Here is a 21,135-nt window from a genome sequence, read left to right on the forward strand (position 1 = left end):
TTATCGGATTAAAATATCTGGGTGGGTCTATAACATATGTCTTTAAATGTGATTGGTGGGATCTAGGCAGTGGTCGGGATTTGATATATAGGGATAATCATTTTACAAGTGTCAATACTGTATCTAAATGGTACGAAAATGATCCATTCGTACTGGCTTGTCAAGCTACTCAAATCTATTACTTGATTGATCCAATGACAAGTGCTGATGAAGATAGTGGAGAGAAAACTTGGCCAGTTGTACAAAAATTTGTCCCTCGAAATATATATGAAGTAGGAACGAGTGCAGATTACGATAATAGTGGAGATGAAGATGACACTCCAAATGTAGAGGCCTACCAGGAAGATGGAGGAGGGGTATTAACTTATTTGTTGACCTCGGTGCACTCGAGTTGCTCCCCTTATGTAGAGATGACGTCCCACTCATCCATCTCGACCTGTCTTCATTAAATTATTATTCAATTGAAGACAATGAGAAAAGTACAGAAGAAGAGTCAGAAGAAGAAAACGAACAAGAATCCGAGGGGGAAGTGGATAAGGATGACGAAGAAGAGCTTGATGATGATGACGAAGATGTTATACAGAGAGATTCTGAAACAAACATGAAAAATACATCCGAAGATGAAGACTAAAAGTACTAAAAAGTTTATTCATATACAACCATTATAGAATTTTATAATAAATATAAATTTATTCTAATAATATTTTTTTGTTATATATAATCATTTCCAAGTATGCCGCCAAAAAGACAAAGGAGAAATGTGCCTCTTCCACCGAGTCCAAGTCCTGAACCCATTGAGGACTCCCCACCTGAGGAGTTCATTCCCGAAGATGAAGTTAACATTACAGAGAACGATGCACAGTCGATACCTACCGGTAAGGAATGTTTACGTTAATACTATATATAATCACGAGGTTTGTTTAAATAAATAGTATATATAACCTTCAAAATTATACTATCATCTATTAGTTGATGCATCTGCTCGTCGCGGTCGTGGCTATACACGCGGCATCTCACTTGAGAAAAATTGAAGGCATGGTAAACTGAAAATCACAATTCCTGATAATTCCACTGGAGGAGTGAATGATAGTGCAGCAGCGCTTTCCTCCTATATTGGCATAGTAGTTCGAGCTTACGCTCCATTTTATGTGCGCTCCTGGAGAGATGTGCTGAATGAGATTAAGGAACACATTCGGAGTTGTGTGCTGGTGAGTTTACTTATTATATCATTTTTTTTACCTACATTAGTTTATCATATTTTTAACGTAATTAATTTATAATTAGAATGAATTTGACCTCGACTTTGGTCGTAGCGAGGATTTGAGAACTGTGAATGAGTTAATGGCTACACTATTTCGACGTCACAAGGAACGATGTCATGACCATTTCAAGAAATTTGAGACGTTTGAAGAGGCTGCACAGTGCCCTTTCCAGCAGATGAAATTAGACGACTGGATAAAGTATTGTGATCTTTTTGCCCCTCCAGAATATCAGGTATTATAGATTTATTTTCTATAATTATTTACATTTATATTTGTTGTTTATATTATATGTATGTACATATATTACAATTAACGGTGAAAATTATTTTTGTAGTACTTAAGTTCTACAAATGCAAATAATAGATCTGCTCTGACTATTTACCATCGTGCTGGTTTAAGATCATTCCATCGTCTTGTTGAAAAAATGGTAATTAATAAATGCAATAATTCATATTTTTTCTTATTATTCTTTTATAGAAGTACTACCACTGTCTTTTTCAAATTGCTAATGTCGTTTTCTTAGGAACGTGATGATCCTGAAAACTTTTCTCTCATTCATGTTTATGCTGTTGCTCACACTAATGAGCATAGTGAGTGGATGGATCCTGCAGCTGCAATTAATTATGTAAGCGGTGTTCATTTTGTTAAATAAATTATGTAACATGTGATTAAATTATTTTTTATTTGTATTTCTTTTAATATGTTACTTATTGTGTGTTTTGATCTTTCAAACTGCAGGGAAAAATGATGGAGATGCAGTCAGCTTCTGGGGAATCCTCTCCTAGTGACTTGGACATTTTTTCACAGGTGTTTGGGCTAACTCTAGTATGGCAAGAGGTCTGGGACGATCTTTCAAGCATTCCGGTTCATCTTCCTCAACCTCATCGACATCACAAATTAATAATCTTACCAAAGATTTAGAAGCTGCACGACGCGAGAATGAGTATATGAGGTTTAGACAGCAAGAGTTGGAGTCCCTCTTAGAGCGACAGTCTCATTTAGAGACGTGTTTGCAGGACCAACAAAGAGACCAAGAGGAAAGAATCCGTAGTGAGGTCCAAGAGCAAGTGCAGCGGGAGATGATGCTGCAAATAGAGCGTGTTGTCATTGCAATAGAATCGTGCTGGGCGAGGAAAGAAAAAGAAATGAATTTTATTTGTGTATTACGTTTTTAACATCTAATTTGAAAACAGTTTCAAACAATGTTGGTTGTGAAATATGTACTGTAATATGAAACAATTGGTTTGTTTATTAAGTGGATGAGTTTAGCATTTCTGATATATACGTTCGAATGTAAATAAAATATGTTTCAACAGTATTACACGTTCGAAAATACGTTCGAACGTAACCATACAAAATAGTAACAAAACGTTCGAACGTTTAAACCCAAGTTAAAAAAACGTTCGAATGTCAAAAAAGTTTAACGTTCCAAACATCCGAACGTACACTTTACGTTCGAACTTTACTCTCTTAACATTCGAATTAACGTCTGAACGTTATGATACAAAAGTTCGGACATTATTTTATTTTCGTTGGATTCGAGATTTGAACGTAACGTTCACACGTACAAACGTTCGAACGTTTACATTATACGTCCGAACTATAATCAACAAATGTTACATTTTCTCGTTCGGATGTTAGCTCGTCTTTTTTACGTTCGAACGTAATATTTTACGTTCGAACGTAATTTTCTGTGACAGATTCTAACCGTCATAGAAAATGATACGTTCGAACGTTATTTCAAACAGCACATCCCCAACCGTCACTAAAAATATTTTTAGTGATGCTTGTACAGTAAATTGTCACCAAATGTAATCCGTGACGCACATTACGTGACAGTGGTGGTGACGGTCAGAAGCCGTCATCAAATATATTTCGTGACATTTTTTCCATTTCTTGTGACAGTTTCATCTGTCACTAAAACCTATTTTTGTTGTAGTGAAAGGGTGTGATCGTGGTTTGCCTAACACTGAATCCTCTCAAACCAATTGCCCACTATGCCAAGTCTGTAGCAAATACCACCACATCGCTTTGAAGTGTTACCACTATTTTGAACACTCATTTCAAAGTGAAGGGCAATCTAATGTATTTGCATTCGTTGCTTCCCCTAAGACATTGTGAGGTCTATCTTGGTACCCTGACATTGGTGCAACAAATCATTTGACCTTTGACCTCAGCAATCTCACTCTCCATGCTTAGGAGTACATTGGTCCCGATTAGTTCCATGTCGGCAACGACCAGGGTTTGAAAATTCAACATACTAGCTTTGATTATTTATTTGGCAATCACACATTTCTCATAAATTGTGATACCCCGTATTTAGTATATTTTTATTGAATGAGTATTTTAATTTAATTAAAATATTAGTTATTTTGTTTTAAATTTATCGGATTTTAGTTAGATTTATTTTAAGAATTTATTTTTAAGTTGTGGAATTTATTTTGAGGTGCTTTCTTGATATTAATTATATTTTTTTATGTTTAAATTGCTTTTTAATTTAAATTAGTTTATTTTTTTTGGATTTTAAATTTTGTTGTCAGTTTTTATTAATTAATTATTTTATTTTAGCTAGATACTATGTTTAAATTATTTTATGCAATTTATTGTTTTTAAAATTATTTTTTGTTATATCAGTTTCATGACCTAAAATGTGAGGATTGAGCCTCATTTCTTTTCCTCATATTTTCTTTTTCTATTTTCCTTTTTTCTTTTTCTTTTTCCTCTTTCTTTTTTTTTTCTTCCCTCTTTATTTTCTTTCTTCCCATTTTCTCCGGTCTCTCTCTCTCTCCCTCCTCCCACTCGATAGCTCTCTCTTCTCTTCCTGTTGGAATTTTTGTCCTGTCGTAGCGCCGCCGTCCACCGGCTATGTTTCTCACCACCCCCACCGGTTGGCGCACCTACCCACCAATTTCCAACCCCTCTTGCGCCGCCATTAACCACCATGAGCCCCACCAAGCTGCACGGCTTTTGAGCCATTCTGCCTCCGTTGCTCCACCTCCGGTCATTATTTCTTTACCACTTCAGCACCTACCTCTTGCTGACCTAACCCACTCATTTCCAGTTCTGATCCGTCGCTGGAGCAACCACCACAATTTAAAATCTGTTTGGGTCATTTTTTACTTCCACTACCATTTTCTCCGCCACCCATGGCCAACCACCACTTCCACTAGCTTCATTAACACCTTTAAGCGATTCCCTAGCAATTCCAAGTTTTAGTTTGTTCCCATTCAAAAGTGGGTATTTTGTGACCCACGGCCACAATGCATTTTGCACTGTTACGTTCCTTTGCTGTCGCTTCTTGCACCTCCGTGATTCTTCAAAAAATATTTTATAGTACTGTAAGTATTTTTCAAACTTCTTTTAAGATTTAAATATATTTTTGCAATTAACAATACTTGTATTTAGTTTGTTGTGCTGGATTAAGTCTGAAGAGTTGGGGGTTAGATGGACTTGAGAATGGAGTTATTTTATGTTTGGATCATTTGGATTGTTGGATAATTTATCTTGTCATTTGCATTGCATATTGCATGCATATACATGTGTTGGAAATTGAAAACTGGGTTTTCATGTGTAAAAGATAATTTTTGGGTGCATGTGTATCACGACCCCTAGCTGAGATGTGGTATTATCTCGGTTGAGGTATTCTGGTCACTCGAGAGCCAAATATACTGAGTGACGTCCCCTGAGTTGTCGTTGGGCGACAACAAGATTGGACGGGATGGTAATGTTCTCGTGTCGACTCCTTGTCTCCTCTGCTGACCGAGGCTAGAGGATGCTTGGCTATGTACGCTCTGGACACGGAACTAGGCATCGCAAGTTATAAAGTCATACGTATGGTCGTTACCCATGGTGTGACGAAGGAGTCAAGGCGTGCGGATGACCCCTAGGGGAGGTCATGATGCATACGGTTAATAAAAATAAATATTGAGTTGAGACTTGGCTTTTTGGGCAATTTTTTGTGAAAATGGCAAGGAAAAATTTCAAAGGAAATATTTTGAGCCAAACGTGCTTTTTGGCGTGAGTTGAAAAATGAATTATTTTTTAGAAAAGATTATTGTTGAGTCTCATGCATATGGCATCTTATTCATATATATTGTTGACGTTTTAATGTATTTTTTATCTTGTGAGATTACTTGGATTATTACTTACGTGCGGTACCATTTTTATACTGAAAATTTTGATGCAGATGATGAGGCGGCTCCGCCGGAGGACTTATTTGGAGTTTGGTTTGTTTTATTTGGAAATTATTTTCCATCTTAAAATTATGTATTTCGAATTTGTGACATTATTGGGACTCGTAATATTTTGTTATGCTTGTTTTAAGAGAGTTTGTATTTAAACAAAATTTCGGTACTTAGTAGACTGACTTTTATCATCCGCTTCGTTATTTTTGTTGTACACGTGTTGTATGTTCACATATTTGGCACTTGGGAATGGAATGTATGACCCATGTTGTCATCATCTCGACACCTCGATTTTCACGTGTCTATACTTGGGAGTTAGGGGCATCACATGTGGTATCAGAGCGGTTTGGTTCTGGATAAAACTACTTGTTCCGTAGATGCAGTACTAGAAAGTTTTAAAGTTGTGATTTGAAATTATTTTGTTTGAAGTTTGCTATTTGAATTGTTTATTTAATTTGATTTGATTTTATTTGATTTAAAATGATTTCATTTAACTTGAATTTATTTGATTTAGTTTGATTTTAATTTATTTGTTTATTTTATTGTATGCTATTTTATTTTATTATTATTTGGTTTTCTTTTATTTTGTTTGTTTTGTCTGAAATTTAAGTGGGGTTAAAGGTTATACTATGGCAGGAAGATGGTAAGACCAAGAAGGCCTACCAATGAACTCAAAGATGATTTGTTGAGTGGTGACGGGAACTACACCATAGCTAGAGCTTTAAATCGGATGAAGGAATTCCTTCAACAAAATTTTCGACCGCCGCAAAGAGATCAGAATAGAGCGGTATAAGTTGGATGCACCTACGAGAGCTTTTTAGAGCATAGCACCCCAGCTTTCACTGGTGTAAAATATCCATTTCGGGCTAGAATTGAAGGTGGATTAAAGATTTGGAGAGGACGTTTGAAGTTTATGGATGCACTGAGGCTAAACCAGTGTTATATGCAAGTTACTTGCTGCAAGATGATACGGCTAATTGGTGGGAGACTAAGAGGGAACTTTTAGTGATGGATGATTGAGCTGAAATATTGCATGTTTTAGCTATTTAAAACCAATGTATTTTAAATTCTTCGTGACACTATTATTGGTTTTAGATGAAAAAATAGTTAATAAGCATAAATACGAATTGTGATTTTTAATTGATTGATATCATGTTTATGCTTAATTTTATAACTATGATTTAATGGGACAATATTTCCTCACATATATAGTCTGTTTTTGATAATTTATTTTTAAGTGTTATTTTTTCTTCTTATTTTCAGTTTAAATAAAATTCAAATAAGATCCGGTTGTAACTTTTGATAAAAAATACATACTAATTGAGAGGAATGAAGGACGTACTTGGCAGCTGAAAAAGAAGACACAAAATGAAGAATCAGTTGTTATTTTTCTTCCTTTGATTATTCAAGATGCATGTGATCTTCATGGTTGAACGAAACTCACGGAGGCTTGAGAATTTTTGGAGGTGCAACATTAAAGTCTAAAAATGGAGCTGAAACGTGAAGGCATGTGGGCTGATAAAATAAAAAAAAAAAAAGAAAAAGAAAGAAGGTTGGTGCAGCTAAAAGTGGACGGAGAGAAGAGATAGGAGAGTGGGTGAGTAGAGAAGTGCCGTGTTTAATTTTTCAACAAGGGAGACGTATAGGAGTGATGAGAGAAATCGGTGCATAAGTTGAATATTAGTTGGTTGGTGTGTAAAGAAAGAGAGGTGCCGTGATTGAAGGGAAGTAAAGAGGAAAATCGGTGGTGATTGAAAGAAAAAGGAATTGTGATTAGAGGAGGGAGTTTGGACGACTAGAAGCAGCTATATATATATATATATATGTTGCTGGACGTGATTGAAAAAAAAGAAAGGGAGCAATCGGTGAGAGGTGATTAGCTGAAAAAAAAGGGAGCAATCGGTGAGAGGTGATTAGCTGAAAAAAGAAAGGGAGCAATTGGTGAGAGGTGATTAGCTGAAAAAAAAAAAAAAAAGAAGCAATCGGTTGGAGAGGTGTAGAGTGAGAGGGTTACGTGGGACATAGAGAGGAGTTGAGGTGTGTTGGTCATGAGTAGAGAGGGAGAGAAGAGATAGTTGTGTCGGTCAGTGCATAATTGAATAGGTGAGAGGTGATTTGCTGGAGAGAAAAGTTGAGAGATCATAATTGGTGGGGCCTGTGTGAATTCGGTTGGAGAGAGGGGGAGTGAGACATTGGATTAGAAAGAAAGTAGGTTCCATCAGCTGGATTAATTTGATTGGAGAGAGGGAGAGTGAGACGCTGGTAGAAAGAAGGGATAGTCTATGCTTGAGTTTTCTGACTCTATGTTGGACAGTAGAGATAAAGAGGGTGAGAAAATAGTGAAAGAAGGCAGTCGGTGGGTGTAGGAGTTGAGGGGTAGATGTGAAGGAATTTAATTGGCTGAGGTTAAGTTTGATTTAAGGTGTCGGTGCATGAGTTTGGAGCTGGAGGGACGTGTAGAGAGAGTGGAGTTTAGTCGGCTGGGATTATTTTTCAGGAGTGATAGTCGGTTTGTGCATGATTAGAGAGAGGGAGTCGGTGGGACATAGAAAGAGACGTGTGAGTGTTGTGCTGGAATTGACAAAGGGTAGTGTCTGTGAGAGGCATTTCTCGTCCAGACCTTCGGTGGCAGCTCTCTCTTTGCATTTTCATTGTTTAGACGGACGGAAATCTCTCTCTCGTTTGAAGACTATTTCTTTTGTTCTGTTTTCTAAGTTTTCGGTTATTAATTCTTAGTATTCTCTCGTACTAGATTATTTCTTTTCTTTTTTCTTGTTTTTACTTTTGTAGGCGTCGGTTGAGTTCCAAATTCTATTGTTTCTAAATTATTGCCTAGTATTTCTTGTGTTTCATTTTAGTTTTTTTTTTTTTTTATGAAAGATATTTATGTGATTTCTATAGTATTTGTAATAAATATGTTTGGCTAAACTTTCATATTAAGGTTAGAGGTGAAGTTTAATAATTTAAATATTGTTTTCAGATCCACATAAAATTCATTCTGCGAGCTTGATCGATTGAAAGATTTTATTATTGGATATTTTGATTATATATATACTCGTCTTGATTCATTGTGATTTCCGAATACAGCAAATGCTTGAGGAATCCCTGTGGTATTCAAATAGATTTGTAAATATTTTAATCATCAATCGTTCACGCTCAATCATAAGCAATTATTTTTCTTGATCTTAAATGCTAAATCTTCCAATTAAACGGAATTATTATTCTAGTTTAATTGAAGTAAATCGATCGGAAACAATATCATAAATTATTAGACGGATCCTCTAAACCTTAGTCTTTCTCCATATCAATTCATTTTATCATTTTACTTTGATTCAGTTATTTTATCAATCTTCATTCGATTGCACGTTTCTTTTCGTAACTTCGTTTCATTGTCTGAATTTATTTTCTTTATCACAAAAATCAATTCCTGTGGATTCGATCCTGTAAGATACTACAACACCTGTATACTTGCAGGTAAAACTGCACTAAATTTTTGGTTCATTAATTTGAGTCAAAGTTTAGGCGCAACAATGGAGTTGTGATCTTTTACTGCTGTGTCTTGGCAACGTTTTAAGAAGGAATTTAATGACTGTTTCTTTTCCATTTCTGTCAGGCGACAGAAGGCACGAGAATTTAAAAGCTTGGTCCAAGGAAATATGACCATTGAAAAATATGCTCGAAAATTTATGAAGCTCGGGCAATTTGCTACTCACCTCATTGCCACGGAAGAGATGCAGGTTGAGCATTTTCAGGAGGGTCTGCAACATGATATACGCAAAGAGGTAGCTTGTCATTAGATTACAGATTTTCAAAAGTTAGTTGATATAGCCACCATTGCAAAGAGTGAGAATAGTTTTGGAGTAGGCTCCCCTCTAGGTCAGAAGAGACGGAATTTTGCTGGTGAAGGGAATAGTTCTAATTCGCCTTATAAATTTGTCAAAAGTATATACAAATTATAAATCTATTGCTTTGTATTTCTACATAATATGTAGAAGATTTATATACAATTATACTAACAGCTAGATCCCATAAATCATGGGTTTAACAAGGAAAATATCTTTAGTAATAATCCTATACAGTTGACTACAATATATAAGGAAATGAAGACTAAAAATGTAAATCATATGAAATTGTAATACTCGTCTAGCTCCTCTACCACTGCACCACCTTTCTCCTCTTCATCCTCCCCTCTCATCAACCTCCACCATGTTATCACCCTAAAATTGATCAAAGATAACTACTTACTCTAGAAAGTTCACTCATCCTTTACCTTAGTAGACAGAACCTGCTTGATTATCTCGATGAAAACATCGTTTGCCCATTACCAACCATCCCTATCCCACCCCCCAATTCAGCCATCCCTTTGGCTAGCCTTGATACCCTTGCCAGCATGGGTCAACCATTGCAAGACTTTGAAGTGGTCACCTACTTATTGGTAGGTCTTAGCTCCAAGTATGATGCCCTTGTCACATCTGTGACCACTTAGTTGGATCCCATGATGCTTAACAAACTCTATGGCCACCTCCTGCCCCATGAATTGTGCTTGAAAGGCAAACAATCTCCATTGATAGCTCTCTGCCGGTACAAGTGGTTACTTTTAACAATTAACCATGGTCGTGGCACTTCCTTTCCGACTCCTATCACGACTCTAGCTAGCCTCTAACTCATTTGACTTAGCTGCAGTAGAGTGTGATCATGGTTAGCCTAATACTGAATCCTTCTAGACGAATCACCCACTATGCTAAGTTTGTAGCAAATATGACCACATCACTTTGGAAGTGTTATCGTTTTGATCACTCTTTTTCGAAGTGATGGGCAATCTAATGTGTTTGCGTTTGTTGCATCCCCTCAGTCATTGTGCAATTTATCTTGGTACCTTGAAATTGGCACAAGAAATCATATTACCTTTGAACTCAGCAATCTCACTCTCCATGCTTAGGAGTACATTACCTTCAATCAGGTTTGCATCGGCAATGACCAAGATTTGAAAATTCAACATACTATCCTATCACACCATATGAGTAAAATAAAGGGTTAAGTCCTGTGCTATCCTATCACATCATATGATTGCATTCATATAAACTTTTCTGTGTGCATGGCACACTGCAAAAGGTGGGAGAATGACAAAGAAACTCATCCACAACTTTTTTATTTTATTTTTTCATTCGACTCATACCTAAGTTATTCACTTGTTGTACGTGCTTGGTAGAATCCACACAAGTGAGCTCTAAATCACCATATACCCATATTAAAAGGTCATTATTTTGATTTAATATGACATCTCTCTTCTTTTTATTATTACTTAATTAAAAAATTATTAAATTATAACTCTCTTATAATTTTTTTATAACTTTTATTAAATGAAAAATCAGTTTCATAAAAGTGAATTTTATTTTTAATGGATACATTGATTAATTAATTAATTAATTATAAAATAGATTGTCAAAAAGTTACAAGAGAATTCCCATGCTCATGAAATTCCCTCCTCTATTTTTGATTTTCTCTTTAAATATATATTATTTAAAATAATGATATATACAAGTTTCAAATGATCAAGTCCATAGGCCATTTTATAGGAAAGTGGATCCACCGTGAAAATGTGTAAAAAAATCACTTTTTTAGTAGAGCCTACTTATTTACAAAAGACTTGAACAAAACCATGCATCTGGTGCTTGTCCCTCCATAACTCTATTATTTGTTCTTGAGTAGAAACTAAAAGATATCATGCGTAATCAGAAATTCGACTTTGGAGGGACCATATTGATCTATGCAATGACGATGAAGCTTACATATATATATATATATAGACATGTCTATGCATGTGTGTATATATCTATTATTATTATTATTATTATTATAAAAAAAGAAATAATAGATGTAATTTAATTTAATTTTCCTTTTAATTTATAACAAACATTTTTTTTTTATCAAACTCAATAATTGGTTATAGTAAGATTTTTAATTCAATAAAATAATAAATCACACTGTATTCTTTTCATGTATTTCCCATAGTTTTAAAAAGACTAGAGAATATTAGACGAGGTTATAAGAGAATTTTCATATTTTTAAAAGATTTCAAGAAGTTTTCAAATTATTTGGGATTAATATTAATTTTTAACAAGTTTGATATAAATTTGAATAATAATTATTAGTTTCCTTTTAGGCCGTCTTTGAAACTTCAACTAAATTCAGATTTATTCAATTTAGTTTAATTTTAAACTGAACCTAATATTTAAATACTCAATTCTTAAATTACTAAATTTATCTAAATTTAAAATTTTTTTATATATGAGATCTACAATTTTTTTAAACTCAATATCTCTTTATACGCAGAAGTTATAACTATTTTTAATTTTCTATAAATATATTTAAACTTATTTTAATATTCAAACACATCTAAATTCATATTAATATTCGAATATATTCAAATTTATTTTTGATAGATTTTATAAAATTTACTCTATCATTTCAATTTATTATTATTTATAAAAGACTTAATTCATTTTAATTTAAATTAATTTATTTCGACTCAATTCAAGGTCTCAATGGATGGACTCCATAGTTTGTACCATCTACGTATTTCCACCGAAGCTTCAGGCTTTAGATGTCGACGCAATTTCACTATGAAAAGGCAGTTGAACGGACGTGTGAGTCGTAAGGTATTAAAATCTTCAGCCTCCTAGTTGTACTAATAGATAGTTGTGTATATCCTTGTCTACGAATCCAACGGTCCAGGTCAACCCTACCGTTTGATCCAACGGCTGAAATAACAACCGTGATCCTCACAACTACTGGATAAATCCTCTTTCCATTTGGACCCTAACACTGTTCTTTACGTCTATCCACGAAAGCCCCCCCTCTCTCTAGCTTGGATTCGATTTTCTTGTTTTCAGGTTCTGAGAATTTGAATCTTTTTTGTTTTTGGAATTTTCAGAGTGTGGACTAGGAGAGAACATAAGATGCAATCCAACGGCTCTGATTCGAACACGCAGCCGCCGGAGAAGCAGAGTCAACGGCAGCCGCAACCGCCGGCGCCTCAGTGGATGGCGATGCAGTACCCTGCGGCGGTACCGATGGTAATGCAGCACCAGTTGATGCCCCCTCAGCATTACGGGCCGCCGCCGCCGCCGCCGCCGCATCACTACGTTCCGTATCATCTGTATCAGCAGCACGTACAGGTACAACACCCACAGCAGCATCATGCACAACATCTACAGCAGCAGCAGCAGGGATCTGGCGGCGAGAACAAGACGATCTGGATCGGCGATTTGCACCACTGGATGGACGAGAATTATCTCCATAGCTGCTTCGCTTCCACCGGCGAGGTCCTTATTTCGTTATCCATTTTTCTTCTTTCTTATGTATATTCTCCCATCGGCACATGCATACTTGTAACGTAGCTTTTGCGCTGCACTCGCTGATTTGGTTTTTGATTTGTCACATGAACATAACTTGATATTGTTTAAATAAAATCCTGAATACATACATACATACATACATACATATATTTTATATATATATATATATATTTATTTATTTATATATATGGTGATCCTCTGAGCAAGGTATTATCTTTGGAGTGGATAATATAACTTTGTCGTGTTTTAAGCTCACGTATTGATTTTTGGTTTAGCTTTTCCATTGCTTTTATTTGCTGCGTTGTGTGCTGGATTTTGTTTATGTACGTGAACATTGTATGATTTGAAATGATTGAAAGATGAGAGCTTTTTACTGGGAAACGGTGGCGTTATTAGAGGAACGTGTGAGTTATGATTGAGGAAAAGAAAAGGGAAGCTGGTGTTAAGTTGGAGTTTGTAAGGTATCACTCAAGATATCAGTGTCAACAAAGAACCCAAAACAAGAAAATACAAAACAAGAATGACCAAGAAACTTGGAAAGATTGAGAAAGAAACCAAGAATCCCCTTTATTGATTCTTGAATAAGGTTTTCGAGGAACCTTAAACCTCCATACAATTTAAGAGCTAATCTCATGCAATTGAACAGTTTACAATGAAGTTCTGTACTGCTATTTATAGACAGAAAGAGCAAGTGATGAAAATGACGCCGTTAAGCTTTCACGATGGCTTCCATTCCTTCCTGTCCCAACGCATCATTTCATTAAAGGCATAAATGCACCGTTTACATTCCACACCGCTTCATTAAAATGCAACTCACTGTTTTGCCCACTCGTTACTTCACTCTTCCTTTCCTCTTAACATGAACTTCAGAACACAACTCCATACTCACCTTCAGAACCAAGTCCACTCCTTACAGAGTTATTGTCCAAAAGCAGAAATATTACCTAGCTGCGTGCTGCATTAATTACCTAACCAGAAGAGGGAGTTGATTCTACAATTAGTTTTTGATATATTTTGATATCCCCCATTGGCCTAGTGAGGAAAGGATTCCTAATTTGCTTTTACTGCTGAGATATATGTGTGTTAGCCTCTAAGCTAGATTACACTAGGCCTGCCTCATTGGTTGTTTAGAGGCACCAATGAATAAAGACTATATTGATGCCAGTAAAGGTTGCAAGTGGAGAAGCCATGGGAACAATCTCTTTTATGATATATAATTTGGGAATTACAATTATTGGAGTCAAATTTCATATCAGAGATATACATAGAGAATCAGAGGTTGGTGTTATATACATAATCCTTGCTGGGAAAAAGCTCTTTCTTGCCTACTAATATGTTCATTTGATAGTGTATGTCTATCGGCAGGACCAGATATATAGTGATATTCAAGGTCATCTGTGAAGGGCTTTGATGTTTTGGTGCAACTTCCTCTTTTATGTCAGAAGCCAGAATTTTTATTAGAGTCAGTTAGGTGTCTTCTGGTGTATTCTTATATTTAACCATATTAGAATTTGATTGCATCAACACGGAACGCTACTACAATTTTGGTTTTGATTTTTATAGTTAAAGCCTTTATTGATAAATAATAAGTAGGCCTAGCCCAAATACACAATGCATACAACAGAAAGCACCTAGCTAAGGATAAGAAACAGAAACAGATACAAGAAAATCATGAAGACTTTAGGGCTCGTTTGGGAAGTGAGATGAGATGAGATGAGATGAGAATTCTGTGAATGGTAGTGAAATGGTTTGTGAATAGTATTGAAATGGTTTGAGTTAAGGTGTTTTATTGGGTTTTGGGAAAGGAGAGAGAATAAGTGGAATAAAAATATGATGTCATTTTTCTCAGTCATAAGGATAATTGGCTAGGTTTATTTTGATGGACTTTGCTGATTTTTTTAATTTTTATTTTTATTTTTTATTTTTCTAGAAATGATCTTTAAAACTATGTCTATGATACACTAGGCCATTCAGATTTATTTTGATATGTTGGTAACCTGCTTATTTTGCTACCATTGCCTATAACCCATTGTCATGTATCATGCAGATTGCCTCCATTAAGGTCATTCGCAATAAACAGACTGGTTTATCAGAGGGCTATGGATTTGTGGAATTCTATTCACATGCAGCAGCGGAGAAAGTTCTACAAAATTATGCTGGCATTCTGATGCCAAATACAGAACAGCCCTTCCGTCTGAACTGGGCAACATTTAGCATGGGTGACAAGCGGTCTGATAATGTTCCGGATATATCTATTTTTGTTGGAGATTTAGCTGCAGATGTTACAGATAGCCTATTGCAAGAAACTTTTGCTAGTAGATATCCATCAGTTAAAGCTGCAAAAGTTGTTTTTGATGCCAATACTGGCCGATCAAAGGGTTATGGTTTTGTGAGGTTTGGGGATGACAATGAGCGATCACAGGCTTTGACTGAGATGAATGGTGCCTATTGTTCGAGCAGGCCTATGCGCGTTGGTGCTGCAACTCCTAGAAAGTCATCTGGATATCAACAATCACAAGGTACTTAGTTACTCTGCTTGCTACAAAATAAGAAAATTGTTGTTGTTATATTGGTCCTTTTGTTTTGTATTTTGGTATGTATGTTTTATTTTCACAGCCCAGGTATTATGCTTTTTCTTCCTTCAAATATATTGGTAGAGCCTCTATATGTTTCGCTAAACACACACTCTCTCTCTCTCTCTCTCTCTCTATCTCTCTCTCTCTTCAGCAACCATACACATAAACAATGAGTTTTTTAGGATACTCTGCAATGCTTCATGTGGGAAAAGACATGCATATGATTGTGGGTGTCTAGAATCACACCCCTAGCTGCTAACCCTTTCATAAATAGAACTGCTACTTCTTGATTGATATTTGTGAAGTGGTGAAACCTTTTGCTCTTCCTTTCCTCCCCTTTCCAATGGCTATCTGGCCTTAATTGTGCTACATCTTTGAGATGGCCACTCTACCTTTCTGCTCTTACTTCTTTTCTTTCAAAACTTTGCAGCTGATGGAATTTCAAACATACTGCTGTGGTGTTTTACTGTTCTGCCAGTAGCTTTGTGGAATTTCAACATACTGCTTTTTTTGTTAATATATAAAACCACAACGTTAAAAAACAGTATCTTTTTTAGATTCTCTCTGCATCCCTCTCTCTCTCTCTGCCCCTCTCCAACATGCTTCTACAAATGCCACCTTATTGTTTATTGAGCCACTTAGCTTGCCAACTTTTTCTTAGCTATTTAGTTTTAACCCATGTGACCTTTTCTACTACCCCCCTTGCTGAGGCTTATGGCGTCAATTGACTCATTAGTAGATGCGTCATGTGGATGTGTAAAATTATTGAGAGATGTTTTTTTCCATCCTATATGGGCGGGAGGAGATGATTTTTGTGTTCAAGGGGAGGGGGAGGGAGGGCTGGATGAAGCATCTGTGTTGCATTGTTTCTGTAGCATCAATGGTTTATCTCATTGAATGATGCTGTATAGTTAAGAAATCTCTGATTTTGGACCACAGTGTCTCGCACCTAACCCATAATGAGATTTGGTTGGGAGTTATAGATTAGTTTCTGAGGCTCAAGAAAACCCAATTAATAACATTATAAAATTCAAATAACCCTATGTAGGCCAAAGTATAAGCCATGCCCATGGATAGTAAAAAGTTACCAAAATACCCTGATTTAAAGTAAAAGAGAATACTAGCAATGTGAAGGCATTCTCCTAACATAGAGGAACTCAAAACTAATACTCAATATCAAAAAATATGCCCTACATTATATTTGGATCTTAATTCAATGATTTTGGTGTTAAGAAGCTTTTGTAGTGTCATTTTTTGAATAAATTCTCCTAACAATGTTAAGGTGCTTGCATAAATTCTTAACCTTCTCCTGTATATATTTTTTTCAGTTGGTAGTGTCATTTTTTTTTTTTTTGATAAGTAAGAGAAAAATATTATTAATCAGAAAATGGGCAAAGCCTGTGCACACAGGATGTATATATAACACCTAGGGGTGGTCTATGTGTGATGAAATAAAGACAGGAATTCATGAACATTGTCCCCGTTTAGTACAATAGCGGAAAACCAAAGCAATAGAGTGTGTAGGAAAAAGTTCTTCAACTTTGCTAAAGAGCGTTCCTTGTCTTCAAAGCAGCGCGCATTTCTTTCCAACCAAATGCACCACATAAGACATAGCGGAATCATCTTCCACACTGTTGCCACTTGAGGACATCCTTGTATCTTCCTCCAACAACCCAGCAATACTACCACTCTCAAGGGCATAACCCACGTGACATCAACCCTTTGAAAAATCTCATCCCACAATGCCCTTGTAACGTCACAGTGTAATAGGAAGTGATCAACAGATTCTCCATTTCTTTTACACAAATATCACCAATCCATCACTATGCATCCCCTCTTCCTCAGGTTATTTGTGGTCAAGATTTTCCCAAGGGCTGCATTCTATACAAAAAAGGCTACTTTAGAGGGCACATGAGACTTCCAAATGCTCTTCCAAGGAAAGGGAGGGTGGTCTTGTGCTGATAAGAGTTTATAATACTCCTTTACAGTTAATTTCTTCTGATTATTAGACCTCTACTTCAAGCGATCGCACTGTGCTGGTAGTGTCATTTATGCACATATAATTTAAAATACCTTTTTTTTTTCCTGTTGACTAGAGAGGAATGATGATGTACTATGGAAGCAATTGGCAATTGCTACAGCTTTGCTTTACTAAAAAAAAGAATGCAAATCTTTATTAAAGTTCCGTAGGATCACTTATATAATCCAGTTTCACCGAACTCACAACCAATGTTAGATTTAGCAACTATTGATGCCTGCCTTCACAATCCACCCACATAATTTGGGATTGAAAGTTCTTCACTCAAATCCTTGACATTCTTATCAATTGGGGTTTGGAAGGACATAAGATGGGGTTGGGGAACTTCTTGGATTCGTAATATAAGAGATGGACAACAAAGTGAGATCCAATTCTAGTGCGAGCAGCCATTAAGGTGGCCTTCCTAGAAATGCTTTGTATCTCTCAATCAAGGAGGCCTCGGTGGCCAATCATTTACAATCTTACAATGACAATTGACGGTGGAATATTACCATTATTCAATAGACTCATGATTGGGAAGTGGATTTTTTTTCCACAATCTTCAATCTTTTGTATTCAACTAGATTGAGTGGAGCTAGGGAAGACGATATATGGATCCTATCAAAGAAGAGAACATTTGAGTTTCACACATTCTACCGCATTCTTAGCCCCCAAGAGGGTAATTGTTTTTCATGGAAAAACATTTGCCTGCAACAAAGCTCTCACTAGGGTGGCATTCTTTATATTGATGACTGCTCTAGAGATGATCTTAACCATAAATAATCAAAGGAAGAATCACATTTTGGTGACAAATTGGTGTTATATGTGCAAGAAGAGTGGGGAATCAATTGATCATCTCTTGCTTAACAGTGATGTGGCTAGAGAATTGTGGGATTTGATTTTTAGCCGTTTGGGATTAAGTGGGTTATGCCTAAAAGGATTGTGGGTTTATTGGCTTGCTGGAAAGGGGGTTATGCCTAAAAGGATTGTGGGTTTATTGGCTTGCTGGAAAGGGCAGATGGGTAGCCCTTATCAAGCATAAGTATTGCAGATGATACTGTTATGTTTAATGCCGTGCCTTTGGGAGGAATGCAATTCCCAAGGCTTTGAAGACTGAAGAGGATGTTGTAAGAGCTAGAGTCCATCATGGTCAACTCTCCATATGTTTGGATTATGGCCTACCACAGTTTACACTTTACACTTTCCTATGTTTTTAGATTTCATGAATTATTGGTATTCTCATTTCTCTTGAGTCATATGTTCTCTTGCATACTTCTTGTGAACTTGTGCCACTATGAGCTTCTAATAAAATTTATTCACTTATGAAATAAGTATCATATCATAAAGAAGGCTGCTTGTAGTTGGTCCAGAACAGGGTTTGAAGTGTGAAGTGAGCTATCTTTATGTAACCATGGCTTATAGCTTAGACTTTGCTTATTTTTCTGTGATTTAATTATTTTTGGTTTTGTTAGGTGGGTACGCATCAAATGGTACACACCAGGCTGACGGTGATTCAACAAACACAACAGTGAGTTTTTTCATTTTGTTTTAAATTATAACCATTGGGAGCCTCACCTACTTTAATATGCTAGGTATTTGTTGGAGGGTTGGACCCTAATGTCACAGATGAGGAACTCAAGCAGCCTTTCTTACAGTATGGTGAGATAGTCTCTGTTAAAATACCTGTTGGGAAAGGTTGTGGGTTTGTACAATTTGCTAACAGGTATAATTTCTAGCCGTAACTTTGATTTGTCACATAGTTAGATGGTACATCAGAATCTTTCCAATGAGTTTTAGTTTAATTGGATGCAAGGTTAGGTTGTGAGTTCAAGACTTACTATGTGTGTTAGCTACTACTTATATATGGGGTAAAAAACAGAAAGGAAAAAGAGATGGTATGTTGAAACTGTAGGTTGTCCATTACTACCTGATTCTTTTAATCTCTCTTCACAGGAATAATGCCGAAGAGGCATTGCAGAATTTGAATGGCACGGTAATTGGCAATCAAACTGTGCGTCTTTCTTGGGGTCGCAATCCAGCAAATAAGCAGGTACTCATCACCACAACCCCCACCCTCTCAACTGCCATACAAAAAAGATCCCTTGCTTCCTTTTACTGCCTTATTTTGTTTTGGGTGTTTGGAAAGAACCTTTAAAGGATTTAATGGGCAATGTAGAGTTCTCACATTGCAATTGGTGTGGACAACTGATTTTAGTGATCCATGCAAAAACAAATAATGATTATCTCTCCATTAATTCTGATTCGTTGGCTTATTTTTCTGTTTGGGATTTGGCAGTTTAGAGCAGATTTTGGCAACCAATGGAGTGGGGCATACTATGGGGGCCCGGTTTATGATGGTTATGGGTATGCCCTGCCGGGTCCTCATGACCCAAGCATGTATGCTGCTGCATATGGGGCTTACCCTGTTTATGGCAACCACCAACAACAGGTAAACTGACGGAACTAAACCAGCAAGCATATTATCACTCTAGATGGGGCAAAATTGGCTCCATTTCTCTGTAATATGCTTGGTTCTGTGGTCTTAAAATCCCTCCAATTGTGGAGTGGAACTGAATTTTGATAGCAAGAAGTAATTCCGTAGGGATTCGATTAATTCTTTGTCAGAATTGCTGGACTTAATGAGAAATTTATTTATTGGAATATTTGATTAGTATTTTTTTGCTTTCTTTTTTAGTAATGATACACGTACAACTTTTTATATATTTATGTTTTAAATTGAGGATATTTTTATAAAATGGTGTTACTTTTATCAGATATTTTACTAAAATGTCTATAATTTACAACAGGGTTGTGAAGATAGTTGTATGTATATCTTTTTTTATTAAAAAATTAATAAAATTAAAAAATAATATTCTAATAATATTTTATTCAACTTTTATTTTTCATCTAAAATTACCTCGTATCTTATCTCTAAATCCAAACCCGTCCTTAATAATTACTCCTTTTTTGGGTTAAAATTTTGTAAAGGGATAATAAAAAAAGTAATAAAAACGTTGAGGATATTTGATTACCAATCTTTTCGTTCTTAAGATATAGAAAATTTTATGTTCTTAAGATATTTTATTAATGTGATTGATTGAATTATTTTTTTAATATAAAATAATTGTTTTGACTAATTATTTTAGTGGTGTGTGAAGAATATGTAAAAATGATTGTATATTTGAAGTAATTGGTCAAAATGATTGCTTATTTTTTTCAAATAAAGTAATGTATATGACATAATTTAATTTTTAAATTAAAATTTTAAAATTAATTTATGTTATATAGATAGTATGTTGTTTAAATACTTGCAAATATAATTAATTAAATAAAAGTAATATTAGAACGAATGGAAAAAACAAAAAATTAAAAACAAATGGTATCGCCGCTTAATTACGCATTCCAATTTCCCTGGACACGGTCCCCCCCACCCCCACCCAACCCAACCCACGATCTAACTCATCTTCTTGCAATATTCGCTTTTTTTATATTAAATTATTAATTAGTTAAAATAGTTATTTAATATTAAAAAAATAATATACCTATAGTACGTAAAAATAATTTTTTATAATTTTAAAAAAAATTAATTTCATTTATTTATTTTATCTAAATTTCATATTTAACCAATTCTTTAAAAAGAATATGAAAATTTTGCATATCTTGATCTTGAAAATATATTTTAAACATCAAAATTCTATGTATTGTGAAAAAAGAAAGAAAGGAAGGAATAAAAAGGTA

At 35.4% G+C, this 21,135-nt stretch overlaps 1 protein-coding gene across 1 annotated transcript; it reads left to right on the forward strand.

The window, feature by feature from the left end:
- The first annotated feature begins 12,147 nt into the window (after positions 1-12,147).
- LOC122299437 (polyadenylate-binding protein RBP47-like) lies at positions 12,148-20,060 on the forward strand. The gene is made up of 6 exons (XM_043109723.1): positions 12,148-12,771; positions 14,852-15,323; positions 18,870-18,925; positions 18,990-19,120; positions 19,351-19,447; positions 19,694-20,060. Exons 1-6 carry the CDS (start codon positions 12,406-12,408, stop codon positions 19,853-19,855), a joined length of 1,284 nt encoding a protein of 427 aa, XP_042965657.1. The 5' UTR covers positions 12,148-12,405; the 3' UTR covers positions 19,856-20,060.
- Positions 20,061-21,135: the final 1,075 nt, after the last annotated feature.

The sequence above is a fragment of the Carya illinoinensis genome, chromosome 16, assembly GCF_018687715.1.
Source record: "Carya illinoinensis cultivar Pawnee chromosome 16, C.illinoinensisPawnee_v1, whole genome shotgun sequence".
NCBI lineage: Eukaryota > Viridiplantae > Streptophyta > Magnoliopsida > Fagales > Juglandaceae > Carya > Carya illinoinensis.